General features: G+C 39.7%; 2 protein-coding genes and 1 pseudogene across 2 annotated transcripts; all 3 read left to right on the forward strand.

Moving 5' to 3' along the window:
- Positions 1-5866: 5866 nt before the first annotated feature.
- On the forward strand, positions 5867-6226 carry LOC102709170. Its single transcript, XM_006652781.1, has one exon. The coding sequence runs from the start codon at positions 5867-5869 to the stop codon at positions 6224-6226; it is 360 nt and encodes a 119-aa protein (XP_006652844.1).
- A 4165-nt stretch (positions 6227-10391) lies between these two features.
- On the forward strand, positions 10392-10992 carry LOC102709457. The gene has a single exon (XM_006652782.2). The coding sequence runs from the start codon at positions 10461-10463 to the stop codon at positions 10818-10820; it is 360 nt and encodes a 119-aa protein (XP_006652845.1). The 5' UTR covers positions 10392-10460; the 3' UTR covers positions 10821-10992.
- A 5496-nt stretch (positions 10993-16488) lies between these two features.
- Positions 16489-19844, forward strand: LOC102709734 (annotated as a pseudogene).
- The last annotated feature ends 528 nt before the right edge of the window (positions 19845-20372 follow it).

Here is a 20372-nt window from a genome sequence, read left to right on the forward strand (position 1 = left end):
TTTTATGGTGTCTTGCATTTTGTACTATAATTCTGTCTGTGCTATAACTGCCGTTGTACACCGGTAAGTAATTGAAAACGGTCAACCAGTGAACCAGTACACTTCATCGTTTGGTCATATTCACTCTTCTTTGTGTTTAGCGATGAAGGTTGTTGATACAATATCATCTTGCCTCCTATTTGACCGAAGCTCAAGTAGTACATATAAACAATTCAAGTCCCTTTGTACATATAGGGAATACGAACTTGACTACTTGTATAGAGTACTTGAGTCTAAACTAGGCATATAGGTTATTCGATTTCGTATATGAAGAAAGTGGCAACGTGCTCAACACAATAGCCACGGTATAGAGACTAAGTACAAATTGCATATTAAATGTTTTTGTAGGTAATGCAGAGGCAACTAGGGTAAAGTGGCAAGAAGATAAACACCATCAATACATATGAATATGGCTAATTTAGAGTCGTGTTTATGGGCTGGTTTATTCTCTTGCATGAAGGCATATTATGGGGTGCAATTAGGCTCGTTTATTCCCTTGCATGAAGGCAATTCATGGCCTGTAATGAGGGGAATTAACCATAGCTATTTGTTGCCTTGACTTGATCAAATTGTTTTGTAACAGTTGTGACCTACTCTCTAAGCTTATGTGAGGGACGCCCCCCTTGACTAATCGCTAAAGGGTGGGCCTCTTCTACCATTGCTTTAGCCTTTAGTGATTTCTCCCTTAGTCCTTTACTTTACCAGTTCACCTCGAGGGCTCTTATGTTGCGCTCCTTGTAGATTAACCAAGCTCCTAAGGCAATGATGATGTCAAAACCTAGCCGGCGATGTTTGGGGATCTTCTTCCGAGCATCACAAAGCTAGTCCAGGAAGGATTGCTCGTTGAGCGGCATACAGCTTGGTGCACCTATAGCGCTCAGCACCATCCACCATAGCTGGTGAGACTCTGGGCAGGCAACCAAGATGAGACTCACAAAGGACGCAACGGCTAGGGTGAGGGAAGCTACGCCTACTGAGCCAGTCTATTGTCCAACGGCAGCAAAGTGAGACTAGCCATAGGAAGTATATGCATTGAGGGGGTGCTAGGGTCTTCCACAACAGGGAGGCCGGGAATGTAGTACGACCCAAGAACATTGCCGGGCAAGAGCAATCCTAATATAAGACACTAGTGATGATTTCTTTATCCTTTGTGTCATAAAAAACTAGTATTAGACATAACTCTTACAATATAAACATTACTAATTCACATTTAAATTTAATATTATTTATCTTTTATTATGTCTGTGGCATTGTGTAGAAATCATGTCTCATGCTAGACACGATATTCTTCTCTTTCACATTATCTTCTATCCTATCTTATGTTGAAACTTATTTAATTCTATAAACAATATCATATTTATTGCATTGTGAATGCTCTAAGCCGATCTCATGGATTTCTGGCCAGGTGAGAAATTGGTTTTCACGTGACAGATTCAGCGCCGGCAGTGTCTCATTTCACAACCCCATCCTAATGTGGTTTGTGCAATTTTGTGTATTGTTGTGGTGCCTCATAATTTGCTCTATACTTCTGTGTTACGGCTGCTGACACTGTTGCATTGACCAAAAGGTCCGAAGCCATCAGTTCGCTGCATTGTCTGGCAACTGGTACTAGAATCCAATCAGATTTCAGAGTAAGCGCTGTGTACTGAAAGGGTGAGGTTAATTGTTGTTCATTTCTGTATACAGAAGGAAATGTGCATACATCTTCAGTATTCGGACAATTTCAGGCATTTGAGTATTTTTGGTGACTTGTACATTCCTCTTACAATCTTAATATACTTTAGCCGACTACTTGGTCGGCCCAGCCAAAAAAAAAAAAATTGGTGACAGTATAAAATGCCAGTATTAAATAACCCCAATGAACACAGATAGAAGTAAAAACAAATCAACCATCATAAGAGCTAATTTGGCGACATGCGAGATTACCTGCCAGCCCCGCTCCCGCGGCGAGGCTCGCCTTTCCGGTGCTTCCACAGTGGCTGTTGAACCAGATGCTCCCGCTTGCGTTCCGCCGCAGCTTCGGCAGGATCCCGGTGGCTCCGCTTCCGCATCGCCGCCTGGAGCTCCGCCGGAAGCGGGGGAGGGGAGGTCCAGCCGTCCCGGTGTCCTCTTCCGCTGGGCTATGACGATGCGGGAGATGAGGCCCAACCAGGCTGAAAAAGGCCCACACTAGTCCTACTACGAGGATCTGAGAAGGCCCATTTTTAATTGAAATAGATCAAGATTTTAGTTTGGGCTCGTAGTCCACGACGGAAAGGAGGTCCAGTGCAGTCACATCTTCTCTCCTGCCTCGTCCGCGTTGCGATGCATCATCAGCCATCACTATCTCAACTAGTATAAAGATTACGCGGCTAGCGTCGCCATAAAATTCTTTCACATAATACAATAATTCTTTTATATTTTATTGTGAAAAAATATGTTATACAGTAACATAGCGTATAAAACAAATACGATGAATGCTTTTAGTGGTGGATCTCGGATTTAGGATAGGGATAGTCCGACCGATTTTTTTCGTAAGCACAGTAAATATAGCGATGCTAACATACATGTGTGTGTGTATATATATATATATATATATATATATATATATATATATATATATATATATATATATATATATATATATATATATATATATAATTTCATTATTGTTTCTCACAGTTTGGACTTTAGCTAGTAATTCTGTTATTGCAGTGGTATAGGTTTGAAGATCCAATCTAATTAGTTAGTTATACTTTTTTACGTGGATAAGAGGATCTAGTTATTTTATTTTTCTTTGAGTAAGACGCTAATTCTAACAATTTTCTCTTGGCGTGAGAATTTCTACCAATTTTATTTTGTAGGATTAGTATGTGGTTCCTATAAGAGTCCTCAATTAATATAATTAAAATATTTACTCTTCTCTCAATATTACCTACTTTTTATCTAGATTTGAAATATTTATAGTAAACTCTTTTCTCATTAATTATTTCTAACCTGAATCTAAGATACTTATAAATTATATGTCCACATGAAATTTCCTCTTTATATTATTTATTTTTAATTCAAATTTAAAATATTTCTAATTATACTCCTTGATAAGCTCTTACTATTTGTTTTTTAATTAAAATTTAGACACTTCTAAATTATATTTCCACATGGATTCTTTCTTTAACCATACTTATTTTTAATCTAATTTTTAGATGTTTTTAAATTATTTCTATCTGCACTATCTTTTACTTTTCTTTATTTTTTTCAAAATTTTATTTCTAATTGTTTTTAATTTTTCTAGTTGTATGTGATTGGCAACGATCAACGATTTTCTTCTTTTTTTTTTCCCTGCCAGCGATGATCCAATAATCTTTTTTTTTCCCCAAATAACATGTCGTTGCTTGGTGTGGGCCAGTCCTGCGCTGGTAAGATCTATCCATACTCGGATAAATGCGCGTATCGTCATGAGTAGGGAATTCCTCCGTGTTAATCTAGGTCATTAAAATCTAATTATAATAAGATCTAGCGGTCAATCTTTTTTTCTTCGGTTAATCTCAGAATTTCTAGCATGTGAGAGACAACTTTGTCCAAAGATTCGATATGATATTTTTTTTTAAAAAAATGAGAACTAAATGACCGGCTAATCTCAATAGTCCGTCCGATAACTTACCAGCAATATTAATTACTCTATTAGAGTAGGGATAAGATACACTCCATCTGTTTAAAAAATTTATTTGTTTGGTTTCTATGTTCGTTTGATCGTCCATCTTATTTAAAAATTTTATTAAAAAAATTAGTACGCATATAGTAATTTTATGTTTTATTATCTAATAACAATAAAAATATTAATTATAAAAATTTAAATAAATGGAGAGTCATTGTATTCAAAATCTGAAAATTGAATTTATTTTGGGGCACCCTCCAACGCGTGGCCGTCCACGTGTCTGTGCACCAGAAAAAACAATTCTTTTCTTTTTTTTTCTCTTATAAAACTCACTGTCCGTTTCAAGGAAAAAAAGGTCGCCGCGTAGCATGGTATTCCACCTTCCCTCAAGCCCTCCCATTGTCCGATTCAAAAAACAGTTCTTTCCTTTTTTTTTTCTTTCTCTTATAAAACTCCTTAGCCGTTTCAAAAAGTATCTTTTCTTTTTCTCTTATTTTTCTTCGATTAACGTGAAATTTTTTAACCATAAGAGTGAACGTGTGGCTTTTTTCTATTAGTATAATAGATGTACAACGCGCAGGAGGAATAGCCTGTATGTACAATTTGAGATGCATGTCGTCGTCTTCCTGCGCTTTACTCATTGGTGCTGGAAATGGCGTTTTTCACTCTTTTCTTTTCTTTTTTTACCACGTTTATAAACAAAAGTTAAATTTTCAACATTAAATTTAGAGTTGGGTTTAGGAATTTATTTCACCATAGTTTATTTTTTACTATTGACTTTTAGATCACCAAGAACATGTATATAAAAATTTTATTTATAAATTATTTTTTATTTACAAATATACTATTTATTTTTTCTCTAGAAAAGCCAAACAATCACTCTACCAATATAATTGGGTGTGTGCCGTAAACACATATCTTTCTCACTATAAAGTGGACATCAGACCACGTGTTTAGAGTTTTTTTTATCGTCCTTAGAAAAGTATATCAAATTACCACTGTTTCAATATAAAAATTTAGTCTTTTTACTATGCTTTAATTAAAGGGAGATACCATATTTTACAGTGTAAAAATTTAGTATTCTAAGGTATAATATATCTTAAAGTACCAAAACTTTATACTAAAATATTTTAGATACCTCAAAGTACTTTTCAATGCTGGTAAAAAGATATTTGCTTCAGTCCAATGAAAAGTACCTCAGGTATCGGTATCTCGTGGTACCAAATCGTTTATGATCGTTGGATCTAACAATGTACATCTTGTTTAGCTAAATCCAATGGTGGAAAACATTTAGTATTGTGATGTACCAGTACCTCGAGGTATTTTTATTGGACTGAAGCAAATCTCGGTAAAAAAACCAAAAATTTAGTATCTACCTTAAGATATCAGAATATTACTCTAAAATTTTCCGTACATTAAGATACTAGTAAAAAAGCCGGTGTGTCCATATACAACTTACGAATTCATCGCTCACACATACACATAATTCAGAGCAAATCATCCCAACACACAGCAAAAATAGTATTAGATGATCACGTTGAAGCATGATCAAATTAGGATGAGCGCAACTGTACCCACTTTCTACAGCTGAATCCGAGCTGACACTTTTAGCAGCCTCTTGTGGTTAGGCCGTGTGTTTCTTCGGCGGTGAAAGTTGAGAGAAAACCGCGAATAGCTCGGGTTCGGATGCGGCCTCTTGGCCATTGCGTGCTACGGCACAATGCCATTTGACCCACGGGTTGGTAGGCTGACCCTGGAAGCGGAATTTTTATCCAAAAAAGATAGAAGAGTTAACGACATCACGTCTGAGAAACCGAGCATTTCGGGTCCGGATTCGGTTCCAAAGAGGTACTGTGTTCAAATGTTCAGATTACTTCAAGTTACGGCCAATATGTTGTCGTCCACTGGCGTGCATGTGAGCGTGATGGCCAAACCCGATACGCCATCGCCCGGGTTCGTTTTCGGTTAATCCGTTTCGCGCGGACACGGCCGTGGCGGATGGTGGTCACTGTCTCTCCTCGCTACTCCGACGCTTGACTTTCATATTCTTTATCTCCATTTTGATGGGTCTCGAGCAGCAGCAACGTGCATTCGGTTCGATATTGTTCGGGTTTTCTTGCAACTTCCCTCCCTTATAAATACACCGCCATTTCTCTCGATCCGAGACAGCAAAGCTATTCGCATACACTGGAGATGGAGTTCATGGCCGTCCTCATCAACATCTTGCCCTTGGTCCCCGAAGCATGCCGCAACGCGGAGAAGCCGCCCGTGGCGCTGATCTCGTGCGGCGTCGTCGAGGCCGCCGCGGTGGTCTTTCTCGTGGCGTTCAGGGCGCCTGGAGGCATATTTGAGCACAATGGCAAGGCGCCCTACTACGTGTACTACGGCATTACCGGAGGTGTGGGCGTCTTCGGCTTCGTGGAGGCCTCGGTTGGCTTCTGGATCACTGGAGACCTCAACGGCCGGCGTGCCGTCGGCAAGACGGTCCTGTGGATGTCCATCTTGCCTCTCGTCCTGGTGGCTGCTCTCGGAGGCTTCGTCTTCATGAAATAGTTGCTTCCTCTGTTTGCTCTGAGGTACTGGTATGCGTCAATTGATCTCCTGTTACTCTTTGTTCCAAAGCTTATGGTTGTTCTGCGAGAAGTAGGTGGATGATTTCATGATTATCATGTTTCATCCATCTAATTTCTGCTTTGTAATTTTTAGGCCAGTGTGTTTTTTTATATTTTAGTTATTTTGGGATGTAACTTTTGTAATTGTAGCTTTTTTACGAGGTTTGATGTAAAAATATATTATTTTTCTTGTGATTTACTGTATTTTTCTTGCATTCGTTTAGTTCCAGATGTTTGACTGATCTACATCTTTTAATACTATTCCAGCCAATGTTTGCTTACCCATGCTGAAATCATAAGAGCAATCATTATGCAAAAAAAACCTGGGTTTTTTTTGGAAAGTGCAAAAAAAAAAAAACATGAAAATCATGGTCGAAGCAGAGCAACTAGCCTCCATTGAAAGCGAACAGGTGCTTGCAAAGTTGCAGGCTGGGGTAAGTTTCACAGGCTAATGTAGAAATAAAACTTTCCAGGTCTCAGGTGCCTCGAAAGCAGTTGTCTGGAAAAATAAAAAAAACAAGTCATAAGAAAAACTGCATTAGTTATCATAAGATTTTCGGGGGTCCGAGTTTGTGCCAGATTTCTTCATCAGCTCATCATTAGTATAGTTAATATCTAATATTATATATATAAAGCAACAGAAAGAGGGACACTAGGTTCGTTCTTACAGGCTAGAAAACCTCACATTAATAAAAAATAGAATCCGATTAAAAATATAATTTTAAAAATAAAAATAACTAAAAGTAAAACAAAAAGAGTCCATGCTTAAATACAGTTTAGAAAAATCCAAAATCCGGATTAAAAATTTTAAAAAGGTAATATTGAGCGAACAATCCATCTATAAGTGCAATTTGGAAATATCTAAAATTCTGATTAAAAATAGTAAAATTAAGATAAAAAATCGACGCAAAAAAACAATTTAGAAGTATCTAAAATTTATATTAAAGATAAATATTATGCGGAAAAGAGTGTGAACCAATACAAATTAGAATACAAGTACAAATAATAACTGGCAATTAAAAAAATAAAGAAAGGTATAACGAGGTTCCATGATACAATTTAGAAAAAAAAATCTGGAAGTGAAATTAAAAATTTAAAAGTACTCAATATCAAGATAAAAACTTTTGTATAGATATTATTTTACTTTTGCTATTGACCAAATATTTGATTTTTTTTGTTTTTTTGTCAAATACGTGCACAATGCATGAGAGAAGATGTATATGTACCTTTTGACTTGCGTACACGACTTCATATTATCATCCAACAATAGTAACCGGAGTTGATTGATAGAATTAAAATTTTCAAACATTTAATCACTAGACACATATTATTTATAACGATAATGGCCAAACCTAATATGTCTGGACTGCTACGCTAGTTCAGCAAAAAAACATATATCTTCTATTTGTTTGTTTATTTCATCTCGGTGGGCTGCCATCTTCTGATTGTGGATCCCCTTTGCCCGTCTTCCTTGCTCGTAGAGAAACCTGGCGACTTGGTTTCGGTTTCAGTTCAATATTATGGCAGGCGTACAATGTACAAACGCTCTGGTCATGTCTCTGTCACTCAGATAAATTGTCCATCTTTGAAACAACCTGAGATTGCTGAGAAGAAAGTGGTAATTGGCACCAAGCGAGGTTCGGTTCAGGTGTCCTCGCTCTCGGCGGCGAGGGGAGTGATTAATTCATTCGGATGCCGCGGAAACCCGAAACGTGATCTCGCAAGTTAATTCAGTTCGGCTCGGTTGAGGGAAGCGCATGGGCAGGTCGTCGTGGATTGCAGCGACACGATTCTGCATCGCCTGGCCTGCACTGCTTCAGAACAGCAACACAGTACCAGTGCTCGGGTTCGGTTTTGTGCGTCGGGTGATCCTTCTATGTTACACAACCAGGCAACTGTTAAACCAAGGCACGGAGCTTCTCTGATTTTGGCACGTCAAAACTATATCAACCCTGTCCTTTTGTTTTTCTTATATTTATAAATCAAATTTTAAATATATTTTAAGGTTTTTTTATTAAAGTTTATTTTTTAGGCTTATCTGTCAGATAGTTAAGAACTCGTATATAAATTTTTTATCCTCAAAATAGTTTTCATTTGTAAATATATCGTTTAAATTGTTACCCGAATAAACCAAACAATAATCATCCCTGTACGTCCACCGCAGTCGGCCCAAACTTTTGATGACAAGTACTCTGGGTTCGAGTAGTCAATTAGCAGATAAAACTACAGTGAGAGGAACCCTATTTTGTATTAGCATTTCTTTCTTGACGGGTCGTCTAAATCTTTTTCGCCTATCTAATTGTTTGCAAGGAAACCCAGCCACCCAATTTCGGTTTCGGGTTCCGTTTAGAGCTTGCGTTGCTTTACACAGGAGAACTGCATACAGATGCCCGGGTTCGGTTTCGGTTAATCCGTTTCGCTGTAGCGCGCGGACACGTCCCTGGCGCCAACCAGGTTGCTGTCTGATACTGCGACGCTTGACTTTGCAGCAGCAGGTAACGTGCATTCGGATCGGTTTTGTGAATTTCGGGTTTTTCCTGTCCCTTGCAAATCAAGGATTAAATTTTTTTTAAAATAATTTATATGAGGAAAAGGTACATCTATAAATATAATTTGAAAACACTTAAAATTCCGGTTAAAAAGAATCTATTAGAAATGCAAATTTGGAATTAAAATAAATAAAAATAATAAAAAATATATCATGTGTAAATACAGATTAGGAAAATCCAAATCTTTGATTAAAATTTTTAAAATAATTGAGATTGAGAATAGAGTCCATATATAAATACAATTTGAAAACATCTAAAATTTCGATTAAAACAATTAAAATTAAGAAAAAGAGTCAACATATAAATATAATTTAGAAGTATCTAAAATTTGAAATCATGCAGAAAAGTGTTTATGTACCAATACAGGTAAATAAGGTTCCATGTAAAAATATAATTTTAAAAATAAATAAATTTAAATTAACAAATAAAAAATTATTATTATCAAGATATGATACCACATATATATATAGATACAATTTATAACGATACTAGTCACGCAATACGTGCGAGCCGGCCACCTGCTAATTATTTTATAATTAAAATCATTAAACTAATGATGGTGATTATAATGCTATGGTGCCCGTGTGTGCGTCGCTATCGGTTCAGAGAAAACCGAGCTGCCAGGGTTCGAAATTCGGATTCGGGTCGAGACGACGAAGGCTTAAATCAGCTGAAGCAAGCAGGCCCGCGTGCGCCAATCAAAGTGAGTACTGGACTGGCCTCTTTAGCACGAAAGGATGCGCGAACCATTTGGAATACTGGACTGGCCTAGCCAGGAATTGAAACTTGTCTGAAAAGGACGTGCGACGGCGCTGGACCAGCACTCCAGCTCACATCCAGCGTTCAGCCACGTTAGGAAACCGAAGAGTGCTCGGTTCCGGGTTCGGTTTTCCAGTAGCAAGTTAGGGACCCTGACATGTTTAATCAAAGTGAGTACTACTACTTATGGGAAGTTTAGATTGAGAAAACTTTTAGAATAAGTATCACGTCAAATATTTAACCGAATATTGGAAGGGGTTTTTGGACACGAATAAAAAAACAAATTTCACGGCTAGCCTGAAAACCGCGAGACGAATCTTTTGAGCCTAATTAATCCGTCATTAGCATATGTTGGTTACTGTAGCACTTATTGCTAATCATAGATTAATTAGGTTTAAAAGATTCATCTCAAGATTTCTTCCATAACTATGCAATTAGTTTTTTTAATTTATCTATATTTAATGTTTTATTTAGGTGTTTAAAAATTCGACGTGATGTTTTGAAAAAAAAAAACAAGGCCTTAGCTCCACTAACAACTCTGTTGTTTATTGTTGTCTTTTCCAGCTGCACACGCGTCCATGTGACGACGAGCCCTTCCTATCACCTGGAGACTAGAGCGGGAGACTGGAGTGGGAGAGAGAACCGCGAGCTGCTCGGTTTCGGTTTCGGTCTGGGTCCTTGACTTTGCGGTCGTTGCTATGCCAGTTCACTTCGCGGCAGCTACTCGGGTTCGGTTTGCTCCTCCTCCTTATAAATACACGCCCGCATGAACACTCCGTGCTCACCCATTCTCGAAGCTCACCCTGAACCTCCATTGCAATTGACGAGTTGGAGCTTGGACCTCCGAGGCCTGCAGCGACGCTGGAGATGGAGCTCATGGCCGCCATCATCAAGATCTTGGCCTTGGTCTCCGAGGCATGCTGCAACGCGGAGAAGCTCCCGGCGGCGCTGGTCTCGTGCGGCGTCGTCGAGGCCGCGGCGGCGATCTTCCTCGCCTTCTTCAAACCGCCCGGTGGTTTGTTTGAGCACCACGGCAAGGCGCTCTTCTGCCTCTACTACGGCATTCTCGGAGGCGTCGCCGTCTTCGGGTTCGCGGAGGCGTGGGCCGGACTGTGGGTTTCCGGCGACCTGGTCCAGCGGCGTGCCGTCGGGAAGACGATCCTGTGGGTGTCCATCCTGCCTCTCGTCTTGGTGGCTGCGCTTGGAGGCTTCGTCTTCATGAAATAGCTGCACCCTCTGTTGTTTACATAATCTCTGATTCCTCTGTTGTATGAGTATGTACTGATCTCTTGTTCCTCTGCGTGTTCACACCAGAACCCAGTTCTGTGTGAGCATCATGTTTGATCCTGCTTTGTTTATGGTATTTCAGTAATCAGTTGGTATATGTTCCCTTTGTTTACATCTGTTTTCACCAACATTTTGCTCCTCCCTGTCGAGATAATGGCTGAAACAGAGTTACCAGCTTCTCTTTTTTAAAAAACTAAACCAGCTATTCATCTGAAAAATCAAGTGAGCAACCACTTTCTGGCCTGCAGGCTTCGGGTTATCAGATAGCATGCAAGCAGTTCTGTGGAAAAATTACATGGACATGTGTATCAACAAAACTGCATTAGGCTAAATTGTAGAAGAATCTGACAAGCAAAAACATCCTCTTGGCAATTTCAAGTTCAGAAAGCAGAGCGAGTCCAAGCCCAAACGAGCATCCATACAAGTATAGCAAAAATTCTAAGTTCAATGCATCTAATTAATCTATTGATTGGGAAATAACTCGAAACTTTGAAAAATCATACTAATGAACTAAAAGATCTGAGGTTCTTGCTCACAAGAAGAAAAAACGCCAAATTTTAGGTGGAAGAAACTCGAACTCAAATGACTGCTGATTTATGGCCAAAATTCCATTCGGCAAGTACAACAGGATCCTCGCGTTTAGATATCACTAGCCGTGGCAGTATCAGTGACCGGAAAATAACCGAGCTGTTCGGTTCTGGGTTCGGGTTGTGAAATGCGTGGATTTCTTGTCTTTTTCGTTAGTAGTTTAACTCAGCGGAAAGCAAACATCTGCTCAAAATGTCCCTCCATGTCTTCATTGTGGGCCCATTCCTCCAGCTGTGGTTGGTTACCCTTTGTGCGTCTCGTGCTTGCAGTGAAACGACTCGGTTCCGGCTTCGGGTTTGGTTTGGGTTCAGCACACTGGCGCAGAAAGAATTACAGATGCTTTGGGCATGTCGCTATCACTCGGGCGTTTTGCGTGCTTTGAGACAGGAAAGTGCTAATTGTCATGCTCAGAGAAAGGCTGTACTAAGGCCCCGTTCGCAAGTGACTAAGGGGTAAATTTTTTTAGTTTTTGGTGCGCACGCTTTCCAAACTGCTAAATGTTTTATATGAAAGTTGTTTAAAAAATCAGATTAACCCATTTTTCAAATTTACAAAAACTAATGCTCAATTAATCAAGTGCTAATGGCTTTCTCCGTTTTACTTTTGCGCTGACTAAGCTGGCTAGCTTGGTCGCTTGCGAACGGGGCCTAACGGGGCCTAATTGTTATCAACTTATCGTTAGTATTCGGTTCATGGTCGTCGTTCTGTGGGCCAGCGAATCCAATCCAACTTGTGCAAAGGATTCCACCCGCAAATACGTCGGGAAAGTGGAAACCTATATGCGTGGTCGTCCTCGTTCGGGTGGTTTATAATTTTGTATATGTTCCACGTGAGCGGGGCGGCACTGCTCACTTTGCTTGCTCTCGGCGGTCGCGCGAGTTTGGACACCGCGGCAGCCTTGCTCGGGTGCGGTTTCGGTTCCGGTGCAGATCCCAGGCCATTGATTCAGAGATGCAATAGTTTGATAGATCGGGTTCGGTTTCATGTTTGGGTTTCACCCGTTTATATTGATAACAAGATCCAATTATACCATTTCGTGCAATTAAATCTTTAACAAGATCTTACATGATTTAGGCCACGTTCGCCCCCTTAGGTAATATAACTTACCTACTCGTTTTTCATGCGCACGCTTCCCGAACTACTAAACGGTTATCTTTTGCAAAAATTTTCTATAGGAAAGTTGTTTTAAAAAATCATATTAATCTATTTTATATTTTTTTAATAATAATTAATTAATTAATATGTACTAATCTATTACTACGTTTTTCGTGCCGAGGTAAGTTAACTTACCCCAACACCAACGAGTGCGGCCTACATTTGATAAAGAAATATATATATATATATATATATATAGTAACGGTGAGTTGCAACTCACGGACTACTCTGTGAGTCGGTGTCCAAAAACATATTAAATCAACTCTAAATTTCGATTTTTATCAAAATCTTGTAGCACACAAAAAAAAACTTCATTTTCGGAGATTTTTTAGTATTTGTTTAAGATTTTTAAAAGTGATACATAACACATTGATTATTTTATTAATATAGTACAATCACTTTTAAAAATCTCAAATAAATATTTAAAAATCTCCAAAAATGATTTTTTTGCATGCTACAAGATTTTGATACAAAGAATCTAGTGAGCCATATAAATCGAAATTTAGAGGTGATTTCATATGTTTTTGGATCCCGACTCACGGAGCAACCCGTGAGTTGCAACTCCCCGTAGCTAGACTATATATATATATATTACTTTCATTATATGTGTAAATTTATTTTATCAGATATATAAATTATTTTTTTTATTTTATTACATTACTTATTAGACATTTATATTGTTACCAATAATTACTTTATTGGTTAGTTCTATAATATATATTGATTAAATTTAAAGTTTAGATAGACTCGCATTTTTTACACCACAGTAGATTTGTTTTTAGTGTCATGACAACTTACGTTCATTTTGTTTCAATTTACTTTCATAATGTTGTGATAATTACTTTATTGGTTAGTATCTAAGATGTAATTTAATCAAATCTAAAAGTAATTTACATACATCTTAGCTCAAAAATCGTAATTTGTATATATTTTAGCACAGTAGTAATTCATCTCATTTCACGATTCAACTCAATTCTTATATATTTTTAGTTCAAGAATATATAAAATTTCAGTACATATTTTTTAAACCCAGTCCTTAAATTTAGTTGGCTAAAAAAATTTGGGCCATTTCCACTCCTATATGCACATCAGGTTATCGTCGCTTCTCCTGTTTACTTGACTCCGTTTGTCACTTTGGTATCCATCTAGACCCTCGACTGCAGCAGCACCGAGTAAACTTGGTTCGATTTGCCACTGTTCCGAGCTCCGAGAACTCTGAAAAGAAATTGAACATTTGGATTAACAAATTACATTACGATAAGGGTGCTGCAAAACAAAAGCTTGAGGTTCAGAAAGCAAAGCCAGAACAACCAAACATGTTCACTCCAAACCAAAATATTTGTTTCCCCAACCCGATCTCATCCGGTTTCAGGGCTGGCCTGGTTCTGTTTCAGGGTGAGCATGTCCCTGTCGCTTCTGATCTGTTATCGCTTGACAAATGACAAGATGCACTCATGCACCAGGCCGTCGCTGACAGACGACGTTCCAAAGTGACAGAGGGTTAAAGGATATTGTCCACTTCAGACTTGAGACTTGAGAGTTCCTCGCGCCACGCAACAAGCCCGTCGGAAAACCGATGCTACACCACCCGGGTTCGGTTCGGTTTGGCTCCTGGACAGCAAGCCGTCGTCTGCTTGACTATATACTATCTGACAGACTGACACCCACCTTCCCTGTCCCTCAGTCCCTGCCCTTAACAAATTCCCTAATCAAAGCAAGGTGGCAGATCGGTTCGGTTCGGATTTTAGCTTCGGGTTCGGCTGGTGGTATATAAACCCCACGAGATTTTCGACTCGGTGTTGTCTCCTGTCCTTGCGGTGAAGGAACTAGTAGTTTCGAAAGGCCAGTTGTGGTTGGTCGCCGGTGTCGCTATCTTCGGAGATCTGTTAGGAGTGTAGAGCGGTCTTATCCCCCTCCCTTCTCCTGGTGTTGTGCTTTGTTTTTTTTTTTTTTCACGCGTCTAGTTTTTGGTCGCTCTGTTTTCATCTCTCGGGTCTGTGCCTTAAGCCTGTCAGGCTTCTAGGCGTCGTGTACCAAAACTCTTTTCTTCTAATATATTGACGTGCAAATATTTTGCGCGTCCGAGAAAAAAAATAAACCCCACAGGCTACAGCCTCCTTCTCAACCAGCATTTCTATGGGAATTATAAAATAATAAGTAAATTGAGTTGAAAGATTTAAATTCTACCTGAAGATTTTAATTTAGGGTTGACAATTTCGAAATAATTCAAAGCTTGAAGATTTAGGTTGGAATTAAAAGTTCAAAAAATAATGAGGCCGAGGCGGCCGACTTCCACGGGCGCGTTGGAGCAGATGTTTCACGATGGATACAGATAGTCCATATGTGTCACAACGGATCCCACCCACAAGAGTTAGGAAACCGAGCTGCGTGGCGGATCGTGTTTGGGTTTTCCCCTCCCGGGTGAGACTGTTGCTGTAGTGCGTGCTCATCGTACCGCGCTCCACTTGCGCGCGCCTCTATCGATCGCTGCTCAATCTCGACTCCGCGACGATTCGTCGCCTCGCACTGCTTTAGAACCGCATCACAGCACAGTGGCAGCGCTCGGGTTCGGTTTTGTTCGGCGGGTGTGTGGCTTTCTCCGGTCTAGATTAATCAAAGAAAGAATCTGCGGTATACGATTGGCTTTTGTCTTACTTAGATGATTTACCTATAATCTATAGACTTTTGCTTAACTTCTAATCCCGTTCCATATTATACGACTTCCTAGCGTAAAATTATACATGTATAAAATTTATTACTAGTATGCATATGAATATATATATTAGACTAAACAATCTTATATTACGAAACGAGTACCAACACTGTTTAATTAGCCTATGTTAGTAGTGTATATATTTGCTCTAAGAACAAAATATCCTTGGGACAAAAACTTCTTAAATTTGGCAAAAGGTTTAAACCTTCATATTGTAAAACATCTAAACTTTGGCCGAAAACTTACCATTTGATATTTGCGATTATTGTCTAAATTTTGGTTTCTTTTGACCCAAGAGTATTTCAATCATTAGAAAAAAAAGATGTATCGTACTAACCAGATTAATTCGATGACTCTGGTCAAAAATATTTATCATCTAGGATAAGATTTGATCGTACTTCTGAAATTTTGACAAGTAATTATTTTTAAATGCTTAATTTCAATACAAAACAAATGATATATATATATTTGTAAAGTTACTGTCATAATATCATAAAATTATTTGGTATTATAATTTTATTTTAATAAAAAGTTTTACGTCGATGTCAAAATTTTATAAGTTTAACTAAATCTTGCCATAAATTATAAATTTTTTTTATCGGAGATAGTACAAATTAAGAACAAGTCAACATGATATGTTACGAGGCTGAACGAAGTCGATGGTAAATCACTGAAATTAGCTAAAGTCAATGGTATAGAATGGATTTCTTTTTAGGCCCGTTTAGTCGAAAAACATCGTATCGAATCTTTGGACAGCTAAATAAAATATTAAATACACGTGACATTCAAAATAATTATATAGTTATGCGGAAAATCGTGAGACGAATCTTTTAAGCCTAATTAGAACGTGATTAGATATAAGTGTTACAGTAACCAACATGTACTAATGACGAATTAATTAGACTCAAAAGATTTATCTCGCGGTTTCAAAAACTTGATTTGATGTTTTTGTAGTGTCTTTTTACAAACTAAACAAGGCCTTAATTAAACAGGCAAAGCGTAAAACCGGAGCTCCTCTGCTAAAGAAGGGCCAAAACCCTGCCACAGCGAGTGCTCTTCCAATCCCGTCTCTCTGCATCTCTGCTTCCTCCATTGACCTTGTTCCGGTCTCCAAACCCTCGAGCACCGCTTCTGCTCCTTCCGCCGGATCTGATGGAGGAGGTGGAAGTCGGTTTGCTGGAGGGAGGGATCAGGTGGCTGGGCGAGACCATCCTCGAGAACCTGGACACCGACAAGCTTGACGCCTGGATTCGCCAGGTCGGGCTCGCCGGTGACACGAAGAAGCTCAGATCAGAGGTCGAGAGGGTCGACGCGGTGGTGGCTGACGTGAAGGGGAGGGCGGTCGGGAACAGGTCGCTGGCCCGATCGCTCGGCCGCCTGAGGGAGCTGCTCTACGACGCCGACGACGTGGTCGACGATCTCGACTACTACAGGCTCCATCAGCACGTCCAAGGAGGAGGAGGTAGGCGTGTTAGCAACTAGATGCACCCATGGTGTTCTATATGCACCAAGGAATACTCTGCGAGTGAGGTTCTCAAAGGTCTTGAACCACATCGCAACCTCAAGCATCTATGGATATTTCAGTATAATGGATCTACCTCCCCAACTTGGCTTGCATCTTCACTTGCTTGTCTGCAAACACTTCATCTAGAAAGTTGTGGAGAATGGCAAAGACTTTCTTTAGAAAGGCTATCAATGCTTACAAAGCTTGTGTTGATTAAAATGAGGAATGCAAAAGAAGTCTCAATTCCTTCACTAGAGGAGCTTGTGTTAATTAAATTGCCAAGCTTAAACACATGCTCCTGCACGTCCGTCAGGAACTTGAACGACAATTTAAAGGTTCTGAAAATTATGGGCTGCCCTGCACTGAAGGTATTTCCGTTGTTTGAGAACTGCCAGCAATTTGAAATTGAGCCGACCTCATGGTTGTCCCATCTTAGCAAGCTTGCATCTATGATTGTCCTCTTTTGTGTGTGCACAATCCTCTTCCACCTTCATCTAAAATTTCTAAATTATCGATCCGTAATGTTTCAACACTTCCAACGGTGGAGGGGTCATTGAGAAATAAGTTAACAATTGGGGTTCCTGGTAAGGATATTTTCGATGAGGATTCTGATCAGCTCATTACATTGGATGAAGAAGTTCTGTCGTTCCATAACCTGAGCTTCCTAACTACATTGGTAATATCAGGTTGTCAAAATCTTATGACTATTTCACTCAAGGGTTTAAGGCAGCTCGTCTGTTTGAAGAGTTTAGAAATACACCATTGCCCAGACCTTCTCTCTTCAAATGTCCCATCAGAGCTAACCCGTGAAAATATGTCAGGAGCAAATCGCGGTGCCCTCCCATCTCATGAACATCTCCATATTGAGGATTGCGGAATAACGGGGAAGTGGCTATCTCTCATGCTGCAACATGTGGCTCTCAAGGAATTAATTTTAGATTACTGCAACCAGATAACAGGGCTATCGGTAGGAGAGGAAGAAAACAGTCAACCAAGTCTTATGTCATCTCTGGAGGATCCGTCGTTAGGATATCCAGGTCGAGACGAACTTCTGTGCGTTTCGTTAAATCTTATGTCATCTCTGAAGAAGTTATCTATTATATGTTGCTTTACTTTGACATTTTACCGGAGCAACCAAGGTTTCGCTGGATTTACCTCCCTTGAGGAGCTACACCTTCAGGGATGCCCCAGGCTGCTCTCATCCTTGGCGCATATCGACAGAAATGATGACCAATCAAACGGAAGATGTCTCCTCCCACTTTCACTTGGAGAACTTCAAATTAGAGAAGTCGATCCCCTAAAAGCGTTGCAGCCCTGCTTTCTAGGGAACCTCACCCGACTGAAAAAACTAGAAATATCCAGAAACCCAAGTTTAACATCTCTGCAGCTGCATTCCTGCACAGCGCTCCAAGAGTTGATAATTAAAAATTGTGAGTCGCTTAATTCTCTGGAAGGCTTGCAATCACTCAAAAACCTCAAGGTGTTGCATGCACACAGATGCCTCAGTGGTCATGGAGAAGATGGAAGGTGTATCCTTCCGCAATCACTTGAGGAACTTTGCATCATCGAATACTCTCAAGAAACTCTACAGCCTTGCTTTCCAGACAACCTCACGAGCCTGAAAAAACTCAGACTATTCAAAAGCCCAAGATTAACATCTTTGCAGCTGCATTCCTGCACAGTGCTCCAAGAGTTGATGATTCAAAATTGTGAGTTGCTTAATTTTCTGGAAGGTTTGCAATCACTCAAAAACCTCAAGGTGCTGCATACACAGAGATTCCTTGGTGGTCGTGGAGAAGATGGAAGGTGTATCCTTTCGCAATCACTTGAGGAACTTTACATCAACAAGTATTCAAAAGAAACTCCGCAGCCCTGCTTCCCAAGCAATCTCACTTGCCTAAAAAGATTAGAAGCATCAAACACTTCAAGTTTGAAATATCTAGCGTTGGAATCATGCACGGCACTCGAAGAGTTGACGGTTACATATTGTCAATCGCTCGCCACAATAGGAGGCTTGCAAACCCATCGCAGCATCAGGCAGTTGAAAGTGTGTGGATGCCCTTGCTTGCCTGCAGGTTTGGAGAGTTTGTCGAGCCAGGGATATGAGCCATGCCCTGGACTGGAAAGGTTAGAGATCGATGACCCCTCTGTTCTTACCACGTCGTTCTGCAAGCACCTCACCTCCCTCCAACGCCTAGGGCTTTCCTGGTGCAAAAGCGAAAGTGGAAAGACTAACGGATGGGCAAGATAGAGCGCTTCAGCTCCTCACGTCCCTGCAAGAGCTCCTATTTGACCGCTGCTACAATCTCATAGATCTTCCTATGGGGCTCCACACCCTTCCCTCCCTCAAGAGGTTGCAGATCCGGTCTTGCAGAAGCATCGTGAGGCTGCCGGAGAAGGGCCTCCCACCTTCGTTGGAAGAACTGGATATCTGGTGGTGTAGCAAGCAGCTAGCTGACCACTGCCGAACGCTAGCAAGTAAGCTGAAGGTCAAAATCGATGGGAATTATGTGAAGTGATTACTCGGTGACTTGTTAAGCACACCTTTTCCCACCTGCCCAATTGGGATGGATGACCTTTGAAACCAGTACAGAATGCAAGTACCGTAGGATGGAGATCAACTGTCGCAGAGCTAGCATTGGTTCACCAAGGACCTTCACCTTACCCAAAGAAAGAAATGGCCAAATGAGTGGATCTTTTACTCAGAAGTTATATCAGAAATTGGTTTCGTTTTTTAAAATAAAAATATGTCGGAGATTGGTTTCCCTGTGCCAGATTATGTCTTGTATTTTGCTCTGTAATTCTATTCTATGACTGCTGTCATATTAAGTGATAGCAGTCTACCGGCAAAATCAATCTGCTTCACTGTTTTGTAGTATCCGTTCTATAGATCTATCTGCTAATAGCATAATTGTTCTCCATTTTCGTGATTACTAAATGAACTGTGCATATCATGCTATTTTGGCATTCATATTGTGTTCCATGTTGTGCTTGCACCTTCAGCCTTCAGACATTGTTAATACTTACTTCACTTTGTTGTATCCTGTCCTGTGTGCATTCCAGAATTGTTAACACATGCGTGCGATAGCTGATGGGATATCTGAACATACGCACTGCCAAAAAATTTTGTGAACTTGACATCTTCAAGCTTATCATCATTGCAGGTTGCTAAAACCATATCAGAAGTCTGCTAACCAAAGAATTCACTTCAGATATATAAAATAAATACCAGCATAAGTAATCCAAGCAAAACAGAAAGAATCACTAGGGAAAACCAACGACAAACTAGTCTGTTCAAATTTGTGAAGTGCAAAATTCATCGCTCATGTAAACATTGGAAAAAAATTAATTATTTGACCCTTTTATTTTTTAGAAAAAAAATTAAAACTAAACCCCACCCATCTACTTATTTCAATTTTGAATTTTTTGGCCACCTCATCTACTTATTTTAAACTATGCCACCTCATGGCGTGGGCATCATTGTTTAGACATGGCCAAAATGTTCAAATCTGAAAATAAGTTGTTTTAGGAG

The sequence above is a fragment of the Oryza brachyantha genome, chromosome 4 (assembly GCF_000231095.2).
Source record: "Oryza brachyantha chromosome 4, ObraRS2, whole genome shotgun sequence".
Lineage (NCBI taxonomy): Eukaryota > Viridiplantae > Streptophyta > Magnoliopsida > Poales > Poaceae > Oryza > Oryza brachyantha.